Source organism: Pseudophryne corroboree, chromosome 2, assembly GCF_028390025.1.
Source record: "Pseudophryne corroboree isolate aPseCor3 chromosome 2, aPseCor3.hap2, whole genome shotgun sequence".
NCBI classification, from domain to species: domain Eukaryota; kingdom Metazoa; phylum Chordata; class Amphibia; order Anura; family Myobatrachidae; genus Pseudophryne; species Pseudophryne corroboree.
In genome coordinates, this window is record NC_086445.1 from 367,906,702 (window position 1) to 367,927,786 (window position 21,085).

The 21,085-nt window shown below is 44.4% G+C and overlaps 1 protein-coding gene across 1 annotated transcript in view; it reads left to right on the forward strand.

Annotated features, from left to right (window-relative positions):
* Window positions 1-21,085, forward strand: part of NALF1 (NALCN channel auxiliary factor 1) — an 836,506-nt gene that overhangs the window by 788,906 nt on the left and 26,515 nt on the right. Inside the window, exon 2 of the mRNA XM_063953193.1 lies at window positions 16,489-16,660. Within this exon, the coding sequence (XP_063809263.1) occupies window positions 16,489-16,660 (172 nt within the window). The remainder of the gene's footprint in view (window positions 1-16,488; window positions 16,661-21,085) is intronic.

Here is a 21,085-nt window from a genome sequence, read left to right on the forward strand (position 1 = left end):
TAACTGTCACTACAAATTGATTGTGTAGTTTTAACTGTGGCAGCCCAAAACAACCTTTATAATTTATATAAAGGTTTGTGAATATCTTGCAAATCACCAGTCCCTAACAACACCCGGTGTGCACCTGTATTATTACATGCCCCCCCCAGGCGTCTGAAAAGGAGGTGTGGCCTAATTTAAAAGGGGCCATGGCCTCACAGATCTTTTCTCCTTTGCTCCGGGGGCATGTCCATCTTCCCCGAAGTTGCTGGCTGCCCCCGGACACTGTGCAGCGTGCAGTGCAGGCAGAGCCGGCCATAGGCATAGGCAAACTAGGCAATTGCCTAGGGCATTTGATATGCCTAGGGGCATCATCAGCTTCTGCTGATTAAAATGATATGCGGCATGCCTATATTCTGTGTGTAGCATTTCATATGCAGATACAGCCACAGTCTCACACAGTATATAGGCATGCTGCATATAATTTTAAGCAGCAGAAGCTGCTTGTGCATCCTAGCCACACAGCAATGCAAAAAAAATGTGCCCGACGTTAGCATTGAGGCAAGATTTATGAGGACACATCTGTATCCAAGCAGAGGCAGAGGTCACAGTGTTAGTGGCAGTGTGAGTGCTGTGTGCATGTGAGTGGGAGGGTTGTGCAGTAGTGTTCGGAATATGTGTAAGGAGCATTATGTGTGTCATGTAAAAATGCATTAATAATGTGCAACATATGTGTAAGGGGCACTATGTGTGTCATTATGTTTATAAGGGCATTAATAATGTGCGGCATATGTGTAAGGGACATTATGTGTAAAAGGGCATTAATAAAGGTTGTCATAATGTGTAAGGCACATTATGTTTATAAGGACATTAATAATGTGTCTCATGTGTTAGGAGCATTACTGAGTGGCATTATGTGTTTAAGGTGCTCTACTATGTGGCGTTGCGTATAGAAAGGGCACTACTGTGTCATCTAATGTGAATCAAGAGCAATAGGGTGTGGTGTAATGTGAATAAGGAGCAATTCAGTGTGATGTAATGTGAATAAGGGGCTTTACTGTGAGGAGTAACGTTTATAAGGTAAAGTGATACTACTGTGGGATGTAATATGAATTATGGAAACTATTGCATGATCAAATGTGTATAAAGTGCAGTACTGTGTGGCGTAATAGGAATTGGGGTTACTATTGTGTGGCCATGCCCCTTGCCAGCAAAAACACACCCCTTTTTGGGCTGTGCGCCAAATGTGCGAACTGTTTCTATTTAAAATATAGGGGGTACAAACACCAAAATAAGGACTGCTATGGATGAGGGGTGATGGTGCTGGGAAAGAAGTGCAAGGTCAGAAGCGGAACCAGGGGTGGTGCTAGGGGGCACCAGCCAAAATCTTGCCTAGGGCATCATATTGGTTAGGGCCGGCTCAGAGTGCAGGGCCGTCTTAACAGCAGTGTAGGCCCCTGGTAACAGCAATGCACTGGGGCCCTGCCCTTACTCATCCTCCAGCGGTAGGGGTGGGGGGTGCTATAAGCAGCAGCTTTGATATCCCGCGGGTGGTAGGGAGTGTTCTATCTTCCGCTCAGCATGTAGGACCTGGAGCAGTAATTTCTGCTAATTACTCCTTTACTGCACAGATGGGGGGGGGGGTAGGAGGGAGAACACTAAACTGTAATAGGGGCATTGGGCTGAATGAAGGGGCCCTGGCATATGACTTCCAGGGTGGTTGGAGGTGTTTAATATACAGGGGAGGGGTGGATAGTGGAGTGTGCTTAATATTCATCATTTTCCAGTGGAGGGGCAGCTAGCTTGACTGCAGATATCTTAATTTCCCAGAAATAGATTTCTTCAATTTGAATTACGTAAAATTCTAGAGACTTCCACCTTTCAGGAGATACTGGTGACTTGGGGATCAGTGTTCAGGAGCCAGAGCAATCCACCAACGAAAATATAAAACTGCATTCCAGGCATGTGTAGCTGGAGCAGGGGCCAGCTGCTGGAAGGCTGATATATGTGTGTGTGTCTATGCATTTATATATATATATATATATATATATATATATATATATATATATATTAGTATATAGACATATATATGTGTGTGTATTAGAGATGAGCGGGTTCGGTTCCTCTGAATCCGAACCCGCCCGGACTTCAGGTTTTTTACACGGGTCCGAGCAGGCTCGGATCTTCCCGCCTTGCTCGGCTAACCCGAGCGCGCCCGAACGTCATCATCACGCTGTTGGATTCTCGCGAGGCTCGGATTTTATCGCGAGACTCGGATTCTATATAAGGAGCCGCGCGTCGCCGCCATTTTCACACGTGCATTGAGAGTCATAGGGAGAGGACGTGGCTGGCGTCCTCTCCGTTTAGAGAAGAGAGAGACACAGTATTTTGGGGAGCATTATTAGGAGGAGTACTACTATACTGTATACTACTATACTACTTGCTGAAGTGATATTTATAGATTAGATAGTGTGACTGTAAGTGTATTATCTGACTTGTGGGGGAGACACTGACCGTGGGGAGCAGTTAGAGTCTGAGAGCAGGACTCAGGAGTACATATAACGTACAGTGCACACTTTTGCTGCCAGAGTCAGTGCCACACTGCCATTGTTGTGACCACACTGACCACCAGTATAATAATATATTTTGTGATTGTCTGCTTAGGCCTCGGAGTACTAGTTGCAAGTTGCAACGTGACCTGAAGTGACCACCAGTTTAATAATCAATCACCACCAGTTTAATATATATATATATATATATATATATATATAATTGTATATAATATATATATATATATATATAATATTGTATACCACCTACCCGTGGTTTGTTTGTTTTTTTCATTCTTCTTTATACATACTACTATAGTAGCTTACTGTAGCAGTCTGCGGTGCTGTGCTGACCTGACAGTGTCCAGCAGGTCCGTCATCAGTCATTACATAATAAATATATATAGTACCTGTCCGGCTGCAGTACTAGTGATATTATATTGATTTCATCTCATTATCAATAATTTATCATCCAGTCTAGACTCTATATTAGCAGCAGACACAGTACGTTAGTCCACGGCTGTAGCTACCTCTGTGTCGGCACTCGGCAGTCCATCCATAATTGTATACCACCTACCCGTGGTTTTTTTTTTTCTTTCTTCTTTGTACATACTACTATAGAGTATAGTAGCTTACTGTAGCAGTCTGCGGTTCTGCTGAGCTGACAGTGTCCAGCAGGTCCGTCATCAGTCATCATTACTTAATAAATATATTATCTACCTGTCCGGCAGCAGTACTAGTGATATTATATATACATACATATATATATTGATTTCATCTCATTATCAATCATCCAGTCTATATTAGCAGCAGACACAGTACGTTAGTCCACGGCTGTAGCTACCTCTGTGTCGGCACTCGGCAGTCCATCCATAATTGTATACCACCTACCCGTTGTTTTTTTTCTTTCTTCTTTGTACATACTACTATAGTATAGTAGCTTACTGTAGCAGTCTGCGGTGCTGCTGAGCTGACAGTGTCCAGCAGGTCCGTCATCAGTCATCATTACCTAATAAATATATTATCTACCTGTCCGGCTGCAGTACTAGTGATATTATATATACATACATATATATATTGATTTCATCTCATTATCAATCATCCAGTCTATATTAGCAGCAGACACAGTACGTTAGTCCATGGCTGTAGCTACCTCTGTGTCGGCACTCGGCAGTCCATCCATAATTGTATACCGCCTACCCGTGTTTTTTTTTTTCTTTCTTCTTTGTACATACTACTATAGAGTATAGTAGCTTACTGTAGCAGTCTGCGGTGCTGCTGAGCTGACAGTGTCCAGCAGGTCCGTCATCAGTCATCATTACCTAATAAATATATTATCTACCTGTCCGGCTGCAGTACTAGTGATATTATATATACATACATATATATATTGATTTCATCTCATTATCAATCATCCAGTCTATATTAGCAGCAGACACAGTACGTTAGTCCACGGCTGTAGCTACCTCTGTGTCAGCACTCGGCAGTCCATCCATAATTGTATACCACCTACCCGTGGTTTTTTTTTTTTCTTTCTTCTTTGTACATACTACTATAGTATAGTAGCTTACTGTAGCAGTCTGCGGTGCTGCTGAGCTGACAGTGTCCAGCAGGTCCGTCATCAGTCATCATTACCTAATAAATATATTATCTACCTGTCCGGCTGCAGTACTAGTGATATTATATATACATACATATATATATATTGATTTCATCTCATTATCATCCAGTCTATATTAGCAGCAGACACAGTACGGTAGTCCACGGCTGTAGCTACCTCTGTGTCGGCACTCGGCAGTCCATCCATAAGTATACTAGTATCCATCCATCTCCATTGTTTACCTGAGGTGCCTTTTAGTTGTGCCTATTAAAATATGGAGAACAAAAATGTTGAGGTTCCAAAATTAGGGAAAGATCAAGATCCACTTCCACCTCGTGCTGAAGCTGCTGCCACTAGTCATGGCCGAGACGATGAAATGCCAGCAACGTCGTCTGCCAAGGCCGATGCCCAATGTCATAGTACAGAGCATGTCAAATCCAAAACACCAAATATCAGTAAAAAAAGGACTCCAAAACCTAAAATAAAATTGTCGGAGGAGAAGCGTAAACTTGCCAATATGCCATTTACCACACAGAGTGGCAAGGAACGGCTGAGGCCCTGGCCTATGTTCATGGCTAGTGGTTCAGCTTCACATGAGGATGGAATCACTCAGCCTCTCGCTAGAAAACTGAAAAGACTCAAGCTGGCAAAAGCACCGCAAAGAACTGTGCGTTCTTCGAAATCCCAAATCCACAAGGAGAGTCCAATTGTGTCGGTTGCGATGCCTGACCTTCCCAACACTGGACGTGAAGAGCATGCGCCTTCCACCATTTGCACGCCCCCTGCAAGTGCTGGAAGGAGCACCCGCAGTCCAGTTCCTGATAGTCAGATTGAAGATGTCAGTGTTGAAGTACACCAGGATGAGGAGGATATGGGTGTTGCTGGCGCTGGGGAGGAAATTGACCAGGAGGATTCTGATGGTGAGGTGGTTTGTTTAAGTCAGGCACCCGGGGAGACACCTGTTGTCCGTGGGAGGAATATGGCCGTTGACATGCCTGGTGAAAATACCAAAAAAATCAGCTCTTCAGTGTGGAGGTATTTCAACAGAAAAGCGGAGAACAGGTGTCATGCCGTGTGTTGCCTTTGTCAAGCTGTAATAAGTAGGGGTAAGGACGTTAACCACCTCGGAACATCCTCCCTTATACGTCACCTGCAGCGCATTCATAATAAGTCAGTGACAAGTTCAAAAACTTTGGGTGACAGCGGAAGCAGTCCACTGACCAGTAAATCCCTTCCTCTTGTAACCAAGCTCACGCAAACCACCCCGCCAACTCCCTCAGTGTCAATTTCCTCCTTCCCCAGGAATGCCAATAGTCCTGCAGGCCATGTCACTGGCAATTCTGACGATTCCTCTCCTGCCTGGGATTCCTCCGATGCATCCTTGCGTGTAACGCCTACTGCTGCTGGCGCTGCTGTTGTTGCTGCTGGGAGTCGATGGTCATCCCAGAGGGGAAGTCGGAAGACCACTTGTACTACTTCCAGTAAGCAATTGACTGTCCAACAGTCCTTTGCGAGGAAGATGAAATATCACAGCAGTCATCCTGCTGCAAAGCGGATAACTGAGGCTTTGACAACTATGTTGGTGTTAGACGTGCGTCCGGTATCCGCCGTTAGTTCACAGGGAACTACACAATTTCTTGAGGTAGTGTGCCCCCGTTACCAAATACCATCTAGGTTCCACTTCTCTAGGCAGGCGATACCGAAAATGTACACAGACCTCAGAAAAAGACTCACCAGTGTCCTAAAAAATGCAGCTGTACCCAATGTCCACTTAACCACGGACATGTGGACAAGTGGAGCAGGGCAGGGTCAGGACTATATGACTGTGACAGCCCACTGGGTAGATGTATGGACTCCCGCCGCAAGAACAGCAGCGGCGGCACCAGTAGCAGCATCTCGCAAACGCCAACTCTTTCCTAGGCAGGCTACGCTTTGTATCACCGCTTTCCAGAATACGCACACAGCTGAAAACCTCTTACGGCAACTGAGGAAGATCATCGCGGAATGGCTTACCCCAATTGGACTCTCCTGTGGATTTGTGGCATCGGACAACGCCAGCAATATTGTGTGTGCATTAAATATGGGCAAATTCCAGCACGTCCCATGTTTTGCACATACCTTGAATTTGGTGGTGCAGAATTTTTTTAAAAACGACAGGGGCGTGCAAGAGATGCTGTCGGTGGCCAGAAGAATTGCGGGACACTTTCGGCGTACAGGCACCACGTACAGAAGACTGGAGCACCACCAAAAACTACTGAACCTGCCCTGCCATCATCTGAAGCAAGAAGTGGTAACGAGGTGGAATTCAACCCTCTATATGCTTCAGAGGTTGGAGGAGCAGCAAAAGGCCATTCAAGCCTATACAATTGAGCACGATATAGGAGGTGGAATGCACCTGTCTCAAGCGCAGTGGAGAATGATTTCAACGTTGTGCAAGGTTCTGATGCCCTTTGAACTTGCCAAGTCAGTTCAGACACTGCCAGCCTGAGTCAGGTCATTCCCCTCATCAGGCTTTTGCAGAAGAAGCTGGAGACATTGAAGGAGGAGCTAACACGGAGCGATTCCGCTAGGCATGTGGGACTTGTGGATGGAGCCCTTAATTCGCTTAACAAGGATTCACGGGTGGTCAATCTGTTGAAATCAGAGCACTACATTTTGGCCACCGTGCGCGATCCTAGATTTAAAGCCTACCTTGGATCTCTCTTTCCGGCAGACACAAGTCTGCTGGGGTTGAAAGACCTGCTGGTGAGAAAATTGTCAAGTCAAGCGGAACGCGACCTGTCAACATCTCCTCCTTCACATTCTCCCGCAACTGGGGGTGCGAGGAAAAGGCTCAGAATTCCGAGCCCACCCGCTGGCGGTGATGCAGGGCAGTCTGGAGCGACTGCTGATGCTGACATCTGGTCCGGACTGAAGGACCTGACAACGATTACGGACATGTCGTCTACTGTCACTGCATATGATTCTCTCACCATTGAAAGAATGGTGGAGGATTATATGAGTGACCGCATCCAAGTAGGCACGTCACACAGTCCGTACTTATACTGGCAGGAAAAAGAGGCAATTTGGAGGCCCTTGCACAAACTGGCTTTATTCTACCTAAGTTGCCCTCCCACAAGTGTGTACTCCGAAAGAGTGTTTAGTGCCGCCGCTCACCTTGTCAGCAATCGGCGTACGAGGTTACATCCAGAAAATGTGGAGAAGATGATGTTCATTAAAATGAATTATAATCAATTCCTCCGTGGAGACATTGACCAGCAGCAATTGCCTCCACAAAGTACACAGGGAGCTGAGATGGTGGATTCCAGTGGGGACGAATTGATAATCTGTGAGGAGGGGGATGTACACGGTGATATATCGGAGGATGATGATGAGGTGGACATCTTGCCTCTGTAGAGCCAGTTTGTGCAAGGAGAGATTAATTGCTTCTTTTTTGGTGGGGGTCCAAACCAACCCGTCATTTCAGTCACAGTCGTGTGGCAGACCCTGTCACTGAAATGATGGGTTGGTTAAAGTGTGCATGTCCTGTTTATACAACATAAGGGTGGGTGGTAGGGCCCAAGGACAATTCCATCTTGCACCTCTTTTTTCTTTAATTTTTCTTTGCGTCATGTGCTGTTTGGGGAGGGTTTTTTGGAAGGGACATCCTGCGTGACACTGCAGTGACACTCCTAGATGTGCCCGGTGTTTGTGTCGGCCACTAGGGTCGCTTATCTTACTCACACAGCTACCTCATTGCGCCTCTTTTTTTCTTTGCGTCATGTGCTGTTTGGGGAGGGTTTTTTGGAAGGGACATCCTGCGTGACACTGCAGTGACACTCCTAGATGGGCCCGGTGTTTGTGTCGGCCACTAGGGTCGCTTATCTTACTCACACAGCTACCTCATTGCGCCTCTTTTTTTCTTTGCGTCATGTGCTGTTTGGGGAGGGTTTTTTGGAAGGGACATCCTGTGTGACACTGCAGTGACACTCCTAGATGGGCCCGGTGTTTGTGTCGGCCACTAGGGTCGCTTATCTTACTCACACAGCTACCTCATTGCGCCTCTTTTTTTCTTTGCGTCATGTGCTGTTTGGGGAGGGTTTTTTGGAAGGGACATCCTGCGTGACACTGCAGTGACACTCCTAGATGGGCCCGGTGTTTGTGTCGGCCACTAGGGTCGCTTATCTTACTCACACAGCTACCTCATTGCGCCTCTTTTTTTCTTTGCGTCATGTGCTGTTTGGGGAGGGTTTTTTGGAAGGGACATCCTGCGTGACACTGCAGTGACACTCCTAGATGGGCCCGGTGTTTGTGTCGGCCACTAGGATCACTTATCTTACTCACACAGCTACCTCATTGCGCCTCTTTTTTTCTTTGCGTCATGTGCTGTTTGGGGAGGGTTTTTTGGAAGGGACATCCTGCGTGACACTGCAGTGACACTCCTAGATGGGCCCGGTGTTTGTGTCGGCCACTAGGGTCGCTTATCTTACTCACACAGCTACCTCATTGCGCCTCTTTTTTTCTTTGCGTCATGTGCTGTTTGGGGAGGGTTTTTTGGAAGGGACATCCTGCGTGACACTGCAGTGACACTCCTAGATGGGCCCGGTGTTTGTGTCGGCCACTAGGGTCGCTTAGCTTAGTCATCCAGCGACCTAGGTGCAAATTTTAGGACTAAAAATAATATTGTGAGGTGTGAGGTATTCAGAATAGACTGAAAATGAGTGTAAATTATGGTTTTTGAGGTTAATAATACTTTGGGATCAAAATGACCCCCAAATTCTATGATTTAAGCTGTTTTTTAGTGTTTTTTGAAAAAAACACCCGAATCCAAAACACACCCGAATCTGACAAAAAAAATTCGGTGAGGTTTTGCCAAAACGCGGTCGAACCCAAAACACGGCCGCGGAACCGAACCCAAAACCAAAACACAAAACCCGAAAAATTTCCGGCGCTCATCTCTAGTGTGTATATGTATATTATACTTTGCAGTGATTATGATTTTAATTTTAGATCTTAAGGTGTGTACACACGGTAAGATTTTTTCTTAGGATTTTGACTATATAGTCAAAATGTAAGGAAAGTTAGTGCAGATCACAAGGTGAAAGTCACCTTGCGATCGCAATGCGTTACCGATGCGCGGTCCCGCGAGGTCGGTATCGCAAGCCTAGATAGACTGTGCAGGCAAGTCAATTTTGACTATCTAGTAGAAAAGATAGTCAAAATTTACACTTAGCCAAAATCGTAGCTAGTCAGTATCGCAAGCACAGTCATCTATGTTCGCGATACCGACCTAGTCCCTATCGCATAGTGAGAATTGGGGTTTAGCCCGAATCTCACCATGTGCACACACCTTTAGGGCCTCCCTGTCGTAAGTACTCCAGACCCCCCGAAGCCTTAGACCAGCTCTGCTCTATTGGCACTGATTACAAGTTTGTATAATATACAGTAGTGACTTTCTATGACCAGTGTTGCATATTACATTCCTGGATTCCACCCCATTTCTATTTTTTTCTGTTAGTATGTACCTTTGTATAACTGTCACTACAAATTGATTGTGTAGTTTTAACTGTGGCAGCCCAAAACAACCTTTATAATTTATATAAAGGTTTGTGAATATCTTGCAAATCACCAGTCCCTAACAACACCCGGTGTGCACCTGTATTATTACATGCCCCCCCCAGGCGTCTGAAAAGGAGGTGTGGCCTAATTTAAAAGGGGCCATGGCCTCACAGATCTTTTCTCCTTTGCTCCGGGGGCATGTCCATCTTCCCCGAAGTTGCTGGCTGCCCCCGGACACTGTGCAGCGTGCAGTGCAGGCAGAGCCGGCCATAGGCATAGGCAAACTAGGCAATTGCCTAGGGCATTTGATATGCCTAGGGGCATCATCAGCTTCTGCTGATTAAAATGATATGCGGCATGCCTATATTCTGTGTGTAGCATTTCATATGCAGATACAGCCACAGTCTCACACAGTATATAGGCATGCTGCATATCATTTTAATCAGCAGAAGCTGCTTGTGCATCCTAGCCACACAGCAATGCAAAAGAAATGTGCCCGACGTTAGCATTGAGGCAAGATTTATGAGGACACATCTGTATCCAAGCAGAGGCAGAGGTCACAGTGTTAGTGGCAGTGTGAGTGCTGTGTGCATGTGAGTGGGATGGTTGTGCAGTAGTGTTCGGAATATGTGTAAGGAGCATTATGTGTGTCATGTAAAAATGCATTAATAATGTGCAACATATGTGTAAGGGGCACTATGTGTGTCATTATGTTTATAAGGGCATTAATAATGTGCGGCATATGTGTAAGGGACATTATGTGTAAAATGGCATTAATACAGGTTGTCATAATGTGTAAGGCACATTATGTTTATAAGGACATTAATAATGTGTCTCATGTGTTAGGAGCATTACTGAGTGGCATTATGTGTTTAAGGTGCTCTACTATGTGGCGTTGCGTATAGAAAGGGCACTACTGTGTCATCTAATGTGAATCAAGAGCAATAGGGTGTGGTGTAATGTGAATAAGGAGCAATTCAGTGTGATGTAATGTGAATAAGGAGCTTTACTGTGAGGAGTAACGTTTATAAGGTAAAGTGATACTACTGTGGGATGTAATATGAATTATGGAAACTATTGCATGATCAAATGTGAATAAAGTGCAGTACTGTGTGGCGTAATAGGAATTGGGATTACTATTGTGTGGACATGCCCCTTGCCAGCAAAAACACACACCTTTTTGGGCTGTGCGCCAAATGTGCGAACTGTTTCTATTTAAAATATAGGGGGTACAAACACCAAAATAAGGACTGCTATGGATGAGGGGTGATGGTGCTGGGAAAGAAGTGCAAGGTCAGAAGCGGAACCAGGGGTCGTGCTAGGGGGCACCAGCCAAAATCTTGCCTAGGGCATCATATTGGTTAGGGCCGGCTCTGAGTGCAGGGCCGTCTTAACAGCAGTGTAGGCCCCTGGTAACAGCAATGCACTGGGGCCCTGCCCTTACCCATCCTCCAACGGTAGGGGTGGGGGGTGCTATAAGCAGCAGCTTTGATGTCCCGCGGGTGGTAGGGAGTGTTCTATCTTCCACTCAGCATGTAGGACCTGGAGCAGTAATTTCTGCTAATTACTCCTTTACTGCACAGATGGGGGGGGGGGGTAGGAGGGAGAACACTAAACTGTAATAGGGGCATTGGGCTGAATGAAGGGGCCCTGGCATATGACTTCCCGGGTGGTTGGAGGTAGTTTAATACACAGGGGAAGGGTGGATAGTGGAGTGTGCTTAATATTCATCATTTTCCAGTGGAGGGGCAGCTAGCTTGACTGCAGATATCTTAATTTCCCAGAAATAGATTTCTTCAATTTGAATTACGTAAAATTCTAGAGACTTCCACCTTTCTGGAGATACTGGTGACTTGGGGATCAGTGTTCAGGAGCCAGAGCAATCCACCAACGAAAATATAAAACTGCATTCCAGGCATGTGTAGCTGGAGCAGGGGCCAGCTGCTGGAAGGCTGATATCTCTGGTTCTGGGCATAGTAGAGACAAGCTGCCAGTGTCCCCTGAAAGCGGAGAGTCACAGCTTTTGGAAAATACCCTCAGAAAAAATAAGTCAGACAGAACCTGAGATATCATGCTGGGAAGAGCAATTAACAGGCTCGGATGGGGACCACTGCGTTGAAGTCAGATATCGCTGGTTCCCCAGGGCCGATTTAAAAAAATCTTGTACAACTGGAAAAAGGGGACCCTCAGGTAGCAGCCTAGGACCCTTATACTCTTAGGGCCCTTGGGAAAATGACCATTGAGCCCATACAAAAAAGACGACCATGGTGCAGTGCCAGCTCTTATCTGTGACAAGAGCCGAGTGCTGCAGGAGACAGGAGATTACCTCACTGCAACACTTGGCTCCTGTCACTGCAGAAGAGCTGCCACTTTGGTGTCGTCCCTTCCAAGGGGGACACCTGGGTGCGGGCCGCACCCCCCGCACCCACCTTCTGACGCCAATGCCAACATGCCCCCATTTTCTGTAACGCTGCTCTGTTGCTGCCCAGAACACCACCAGTAAATCATGATGTGACATTTGGAGCAGTTTGAGTGACCTCACAGCCCCAGATCTGGATCCTGTGCATGAGCAGATCGCAAAACATTGCAATAACATACAGTATATATCTGAATTAAGCCTTGTGTCCTATATATACTACTTAATTATTATGGGCCTGATTCATGTACCCTATGCCGATCACAATTATTCTGCCAGTAGAAGTGAGAAAATGTAGCAGCCGCCCAGAGGAGAATAGAGACGCCCACTAGAGCCTTTTGCAAAAGAACAGCAACAGTGTACACATTTACAATGCATTTGCAGATCCTTCGATAATCATCTGCTCCAGTGAGTCTATGGCTATGCAGCATGTCTACCTGAACAGAGGTGCTGGAGCCACACTAATAACGTATGAGGTCACAGCCATCGACACACCCGTAAAACAAAGTGACACTTCTGCGTTTTTCCATCCACTCCCCATTACCTCCATTAAACTATGCCTGTCTGTCGGAAACCGTGCAAGGATATAAGCAGTGTGTGCAGGTTCGCAGATGGGTTTTTGCATATGGGCTATGAGATGCAAATTCATTATCTTACGCTGCACATAAAAGATATTGGGGGATATTCAATTGTTTGAAAAGTCAGTTGGTTGTCTATTTTTTCCTATCTAATAGACAGGAAAAAACAGACGCCCTACCGGCTTTCCAAACATTTGAATTCCCCCCATTGTGTAATGTGTTATTTGAAGATACTAATCCATAGGTGCAAACTATGGGGGTCATTCCGAGTTGTTCGTTCGTTATATTTTTCTCGCAACGGAGCGATTAGTCGCTAATGCGCATGCGCAATGTCCGCAGTGCGACTGCGCCAAGTAAATTTTCTATGCAGTTAGGTATTTTACTCACGGCATTACAAGGTTTTTTCTTCGTTCTGGTGATCGTAATGTGATTGACAGGAAGTGGGTGTTTCTGGGTGGAAACTGGCCGTTTTATGGGTGTGTGCGAAAAAACGCTACCGTTTCTGGGAAAAACGCGGGAGTGGCTGGAGAAACGGAGGAGTGTCTGGCCGAACGCTGGGAGTGTTTGTGACGTCAAACCAGGAACGAAACTGACTGAACTGATCGCAGTTGCCGAGTAAGTGTGGAGCTACTCAGAAACTGCTAAGAAGTGTCTATTCGCAATTTTGCTAATCTTTCGTTCGCAATTTTGATAAGCTAAGATTCACTCCCAGTAGGCGGCGGCTTAGCGTGTGCAAAGCTGCTAAAAGCAGCTTGCGAGCGAACAACTCGGAATGAGGGCCCATGTGCTTTATTCAGGTCCGCACCACAATGTGCCCTGTTCCATACCTGTGCTCACACGCAGATCCCATCCTGCACATGCGCGGCCCGGCCAATGTGATAGCATTGCATTGGCTGCAAACGCCTCTACCTGATTGATGTGTTCGCAGGGTGGATGGGGTTGGCAACGGACCGTTGCAGGAGTGGTGCGGGAAATCGTGGGCGGGTTGTAGGAATTTTCAGGGTGGCTGCATTACATCACAAATAGTCGCCCCAAGGGAAAACACGGTGGCGGTGTTCCTGCCTTCGCAGCTAGGCTGTGAAGGCAGGGGGTCATCCACAGTTGGTGTGATCGCAATTATATTGCGGTCACAGCCACTGCGGTCTGTAATCCAACCTAAATAACCCTCTATGCCATTTATGATAGCACTGGCTCACTTTCAACCACTTTTCCACAAATTATTGTCCTGAAGTTATGATCCCATGTTTAAAATTCTGCCATATTGTCACATTTACAGAAATAAAAAACTTTACATAATAGAAGGATGACAAGAACAATGAACAGAAGAGAAATCTAATTCAATCAATATTTGGTGTGACTACCCTTTGCCTTCAAAACAGCATCAATTCTTCTAGATACACTTGCACACAGTTTTTGAAGTAACTTGACAGGGAGGTTGTTCCAAACATCTTGGAGAACTTACCACAAATCTTCTGTTGATGTAGGCTTGCTCAAATCCTTCTGTCTATTCATGTAATCGCAGACAGACTCAATGATGGCCAAAATTCTTTCATAAGACCACTTCTGGCTAGACTTCTCCGAACAGTAGAAGGATGTACCTGGGTCCCACTGGTTTCTGCCAGTTCTGAGCTGATGGCAATGCTAGACATCTTTTAATTTCGGAGGGAAGTAAGCATGATCTATCTTTCATCTAAGCACTAAGTTTCCTTGACTGACCACTGCGTAAGTTTCCTTGACTGACCACAGTCCTCAACGTTGCCCGTTTCTTTCTGCTTCAATCCTGAGAAATAGAGACAGGTACTTATCCATCATGCAATATCATCAGGGAGGCTTCTGTTTGACTCCATATTAATTCTGCAGTAGGATAATGACTCCAAACATACAGCCAATGTCATTAAGCACTATCTTCAGTGTAAAGAAGAACAAGGAGTCCTGGAAGTGATGATATGGCCACCACAGGGCTCAACATCATTGAGTCTGTCTGGAATTACATGAAGAGACAGAAGGTTTTGAGCAAACATACATCTTCAGAAGATCTGTGGTTAGTTCTCCAAGATATCTGGAACAACCTCCCTGCTGAGTTCCTTCAAAAACTGTGTGCAAGTGTACCTAGAAGAATTCATGCTGTTTTGAAGGCAACAGGTGGTCACACCAGATATTGATTTGATTTAGATTTCTCATCTATTCATTCACTTTGCATTTTGTTAATTGATTAAAATGAACTATTAACATTTCTATTTTTGAAAGCATTCTTACTTTGCAGCATTTTTCCACTCCTGTCTAAATTTTTTGAGCAGTACTATATATATATATATATTTTTTTTTCTATCGTGGTTTACTTTCGGAGCCTTCTGTTGGTCACTAATGCTTCCAATGTACACAGCATCTAATAAAAATTGGCAATATATCTAATTTGCTAACTGATTAATTAGTACACTCTGATTGTGGAGACCTGCTCCTAGATATCAGTAAGCTCTGCAGCAGAACAGGCCATGTTGTAGAAGTGGGAAATTCTGGGGATACAATCTTGCCTGCCATTGTGTATTGTATTTGCAAACTTGTCTTTAACAGAAATGAGTCTGTGACTAGAGCTGACATGATGCCAGCTACTGTAAATGCTGTGTGGTGTGGTTAGCATGGGTCTGGTAGCACTTACAGTATGGCCAAATTCTTCCAGTGAAACATTACATGCAAAACTTTGCTGCCAAATGCAGAATTCGGTAGATAGTTTGATGGAGAGTTACTTTGCAATGTGATATCACCAAATTTTACTCACTATTATGGATATACAATACCATGCACTCAGAAATAAAACAAAAACAGGACGGTGGTGGGGGCTGGAAGTGATGGTTTGGGGGCCACATGCGGCCCCAGGGCTGGCTGTATCCCATAACCACTCTGGAGTCTTGCAGGAAATCTTAGGACCAGAGTTTTTTTTATTTCTGGTCCTAAGATTTCCTGCAAGACTCCAGGGTGGTGATGGTATACAGCCAGCCCTGGGGCCGCATGTGGCCCCCAAACCATCACTTCCAGCCCCCACCACCTTCCTGTTTTTGTTGTCATATTTAAAGATGATACTTTGTAATGCTTGTAAAAAGCATGCTGATATTACAGATGAGATTAAGAATAACATGTGACCCTTCTGCAGGTTCTCCTGCATGGCTGTTTTTGAATCTCAGGTCTTCTCTCTTAGGGTTAGATTTACTAAAGCTTCTAAAACAGACAAGTGGTGGAATGCAATAGACAATTGATAGCTAGACTCTATCTCTTGCAGTATGTAAAAGCATATTATACTTCATGCATCTGACAATAAGCAGGAAAATTAGGCATCATAATGCTTTTTATAGGTCAAGGTTTATCCTAGAAATACCACAGAAGGACATGTTTTAGCAACCGAGATTATGCAGTGTGGTTGTTGTGTGTTGCAATGAATACTGCAAATCAAATAAACTCTTATACTGGCTGTGATTTTGACAACTCTGCTTTTGCTGTGCAATAGGATTTGCTGCTGATAAATCACTTTTAAATCAATTGCATAAAATAGAAGAAAAGAAGTAGACATGCAACTAATTAACAGAATGCATATAGAGTATTTGTTATAGTGGCTTTATATGCAGACCAATAAATCATGTAAATTAGCTGAAGAACAAGATGAGAAATAAACTTTGTTTACATTATAAATTGCACAGTGGGGATGTTACAATAACCACTGATATCAAGTCTTGGTACAATAATAAAGTTTAGTTGCATATACTGTATGTATACAGATTTACAAAGGATAAAACAAACTGGTATATAATATCACCTTACTGTATGTTTTTTTTTCAGACTGTCTACAAGTCATGGTTATGTTCCCAGTCTTTTGAAGTCACACAATTTGAATGCATTAACAAAATTCCGTGCAAGCAATACTGTTTGGAAGTACAGACACGATGTCCGTTTATACTACCAGATAACGACGATGTCGTCTATGGCGGACTATCAAGTTTCATCTGTACAGGTAAAGTCACTTCACAATATTGTTCCCACAAGATAAATACATAAACTGAAACTTAATAATCTACCAATATTGTAAATCACTACATACTGTAGGTACTGTAGATGACTTTGTACGTAAAAATATAAATTGCATATATGACGTAAGCCCCATAAACATTACCCGATCCCCACCGATGCCGATATTGGCGGCAGCGGGGACCCGGAGCGGAGAGGGGGGTTGAGGGGGGCAGCATAGGCCAGTGCATACACACTTGCCAATGCAGTCGGGATAGGCAGTAACAGTGGGGGGAACGACAGCCATGCTGGCTGTCGTTATTGAGGACCTCCCTCGTCTGTACACGTTCAGAGGAGGGAGGGGGTCATTAACAATGCATGGGAGCGTGCATCATTAACAACATTTCGTGTACAGACTGGACGAGATTGTGAAAGATCTTGCTCAGATTGGCCCTTCTGAGTGAGATCTTTCACTATCTTGTCTAGTGTGTATGGGCCTTTACAGTATTATCAAAGTAGTGTTTGTTGTGTAAATCTCCTGTTATGACCATCAAGTGTCTGGTATACTTAAGTTAAGACTTTATTTGTATTAATTATTTCCCTATGAATATACTGTTTAATTTGTGTCTAAGTTTGATATTAATTTTATTAGAAAGTCGTAGTAATCATAGAACAATCTCAATGAATGGTTGAATTAAGACTCGTACACATTGTGACATGTTATAAGCTGCATCAAACATGTGTGGTACTGTATAGCTATAATGCAATAACAAGTAGTTATGACTGATACTGTACCTGTGGAACAGACTCAGCAGAGAATGCTGCCATGGCTGATAATACTGTAAATTCTGCAATGTCAGGGGCAATCCAGTGTTTGTCAAGAATGCTCATGTGAACAAAGGCATATTATCCATAGTGATCAGAGTGTGTTTGGGCATGTTCTAATAAAGTATTCTAGTTATTTTAATTGTCCATACGAGGGAGAGTTGTAAGTCATTAAAACTATACTTAGTGAGGTCTCATTTATAAAGTGCACATGTGCCCCTGCATGTCTGGCAACAAGCTTGGGTGGGTGGAACAAGTCAGCTGAAGATGAGATAACACTTGCAGTGGTTAATGGTTGAGTGAGGGGGCACTTATGCACAAGTGCAAAAATATGTAATCACTTTGTAGGTTAAGGTTACTGGTTGCCATGTAATATAGTGAGGGTTATTGCTTGATATGTAGAAAAAGATGTGATAGCTTCTATCAACCAGCTCAGAGTTGTGTACTTTTTATCAGGAATATTATGCACTTTCCAGTTGCACTTGGTACAAGTAGAGCATCTCTAGGCAGCTTTAATACACAAGAGTGTCACATGCAATAAAGGCCTTCCTTATTGGCAGATCCTATAGCGGATATAGGTTGCAGAGGTATGCGATGGAGGTTAATCCACGCGGCAGATTACTTAACCAGGTCTTTGGTTTATTAACTAGGCAGAACAGGTTTACAGGTGCACAGTGCTGTACATAATGTATGTCCCAGATCCAACCAGGAACGTACAAGGGAGGTGCAACAGATAGGCAGACACACCTGTGTCTGTACATACAGTACTGTGGTGGCACTGGAGTATGCACACAGGCTCTGTAGATATATAGCAGTGCAGCAGTGGCGGTACAGTGAAACGGGATCAGTATGATTTGCCAATGGACGGGATGTTGACTGTCAGTATACCGACAGTGGCATCCCATCCATCAGAATCCCGACAGCCCCCCATAAAGCTCCCTAACCCTCACCTATTACCTACCCTAACCCTCCCTTGTGTGTTCCTAACCCTATTTCTCCCTGGTGGGGCCTAACCATATCCCTCCCTGCTTGGTACCTAACCCTAACCCTCACTTCCTTGCTGCCTAAACCTAACCCTCCCCACTAGGTGCCTAACCCTAACCTCCCCTGCTAAGTGCCTAACCCTAACCATCCCTGCCCAGTACCTTACCCTAACCTTCCCATCCCTAAACCGTAACCCGCCCCCTCTTCAGATTGCTTAACTTAACATCCACACCCCCGGTGGCAGGACGCGATCGCGTCCTGTAGAAAGAAGGATCGGGGTTCTGGGCTTTGGTATTTATTTAGACACCGGGATGCCGAGTCCTGTCTGGATAAATTTTTAATAAAATTATACTCATCTGTGCAGAGGTCCCCATGGCTCCTGTGGTGTCCCCTTTATCTTCCGATTGGGGTGGAAGCTGCTGGAAGTCCTGGGGGCTGCTGGGAGGCTTTGGCGATGCTGAGAATTGTAAGGGCTGCTGGGAGATGTAGTTGTCCCAGTGGCCATCTTCAGGGGGGCAGGGGTCACAAACATAAAGAGGGTCACACATACACCAGGATCATACACACAAACTCATGCACACACTCACACATACTTACACACACTCACATTCAGTCATACACACTCCAAAACATTACATACTCACCGCTGTTGCATAGGACCCGGCGCCAGATGCTGAATGAAGAAGACACCGCATTGGTAGGTCAGTAATTACTTTCTTATTAAGCTTATTGGAAACTTCTAATTGCCTAATTAGTCCCTGAGGTCCCTAATAAACTTCTACACTGCTACCCAATAAAAGTTTGCACTTTTTTGGGGTATCGGCTGATCTCCCCATTTTCCCCACACTGATGCAGCTAATATCATAGAAACAATTAGACTTTAATATATATACATGAGCTTGGTATCTGCACCCTCAATATAATGTGGAGATATTGTGGATATATGAGATTCGTCACCACACATCCACTTGATAAGGACCCCTATTTTCAAATAATGAATAATATTCGATATATTCAGGGGGTGCTGTCAACTACAGTATGCATAGACTAAGATTTGGAGGGGAATCTGTAGTATTAATTAATATATACCAAGGTACATTTTTAAAGAAACCTATAAAGTGGGTTTCTGGGGGGCTGGCCCGATGATGCACAAAGTTTACGTTTCGCTTTTGATTGACTGATAGGGTCTTGGTTCATCTAACTGACATTACTTAAATCAATATCATTTCAGCTATATTATATGACATCTGGCTAGGTCATATGAAGTCATGGTAGTCTATTCGCATTTTTTAATTGACATTTCTATTTCGGCTACTGAAAGGAAAAAAAATCTCATTTGATTTTAAAAGGGGTAAACAAAAGATGTGAGGTGTGTTGTATGTAATGACATTTCATATATATATGGAAAACGCATTTATTAATAACTGTTGAAATCTTGTTTTCTCTTGTGTTTTTGACACAAGAGTTATCTTATTACAGTATGTTGTGTACAAGTAAACACTTTAGCATGTATCACTAGCTATGTATATATACTGATAGAGGTGAAACTGGGCCTAATGGTGTAGCCGACCCTCTCTTCTCACATCCATACTCCTAGAACATTTATCTGCAGTGGCACCTGCTGCCTCTGGGCTGCAGCTCCGACCACACATTGCGGAAGGGAGCCAGTCAGCACATATAAACATATATGTGATGTTATATATAATATATGTGCTTTCTTGCCTTACCCAGGGATGAGCAGCTGCCCCTCTGTGTATCACTTTTTCTATAAGCCTGCCCCCGACTCCTGTCAGCCATTGGGTGTCAGGGGGTGAGCTTATAGAAAATGATAGCCAAGCAGAGTGATGTCTCCCGTGCAGTGGCAGCAGGTCAGTGATACACACAGTGGCGGCTGCCGATCCCTGGGTAAGGCAAGCCAGCACTTATATTACATACTGTACAACATCACATGTATGTTTATATGTGCTGACCGGCTACCCCTGCAATGTGTGGTCTGAGCTGCAGCCCAGGGGCAGCAGGTGCCATTGCTTATCTGGCTCTTACTAAAACCCCAAAATCTCTCAGCAGAACGAACACAACATTCCTGGGGTTTTAAAACACACAAGTAAGAAACCTGCTGCAAATGTACCTGCCTTCAAAGACTATTCCAGTGTTCTTATTACTATATATACTTACCATACTATGTCTTTAAACCAGGACACTCATGAATTACACACGTCTGTAGCTGGCTTTTTTCAAGCCTGCATGTGACCTGGTTTTAAACAGCCAGTGTGCCTGTGTAATTCATAAGTATCCAGATTTAAAGGGATGATATGGTAAGCCTACATGTATGTATGTATGTATATATATATATAACTGGAGAAATACGGCGGCACTCTCAGGACTTGAGTAGGAGTAATAATGCAGAGGCAACTAGTGCCAATAATTCATCAATGGCAACTAGTTCTAGTTGCCTCTGCATTATTACTCCTACTCAAGTCCTGAGAGTGCCGCCGTATTTCTCCAGTTCTATATTCCGCTTTTAGTGGTAAGGAGGGCACCCAGGCATTTACTCATTCCAGGACGGAGTACCGGCCATTACAAAACTATATATATATTTAGACCATCCCCACCGCAAGAGTTG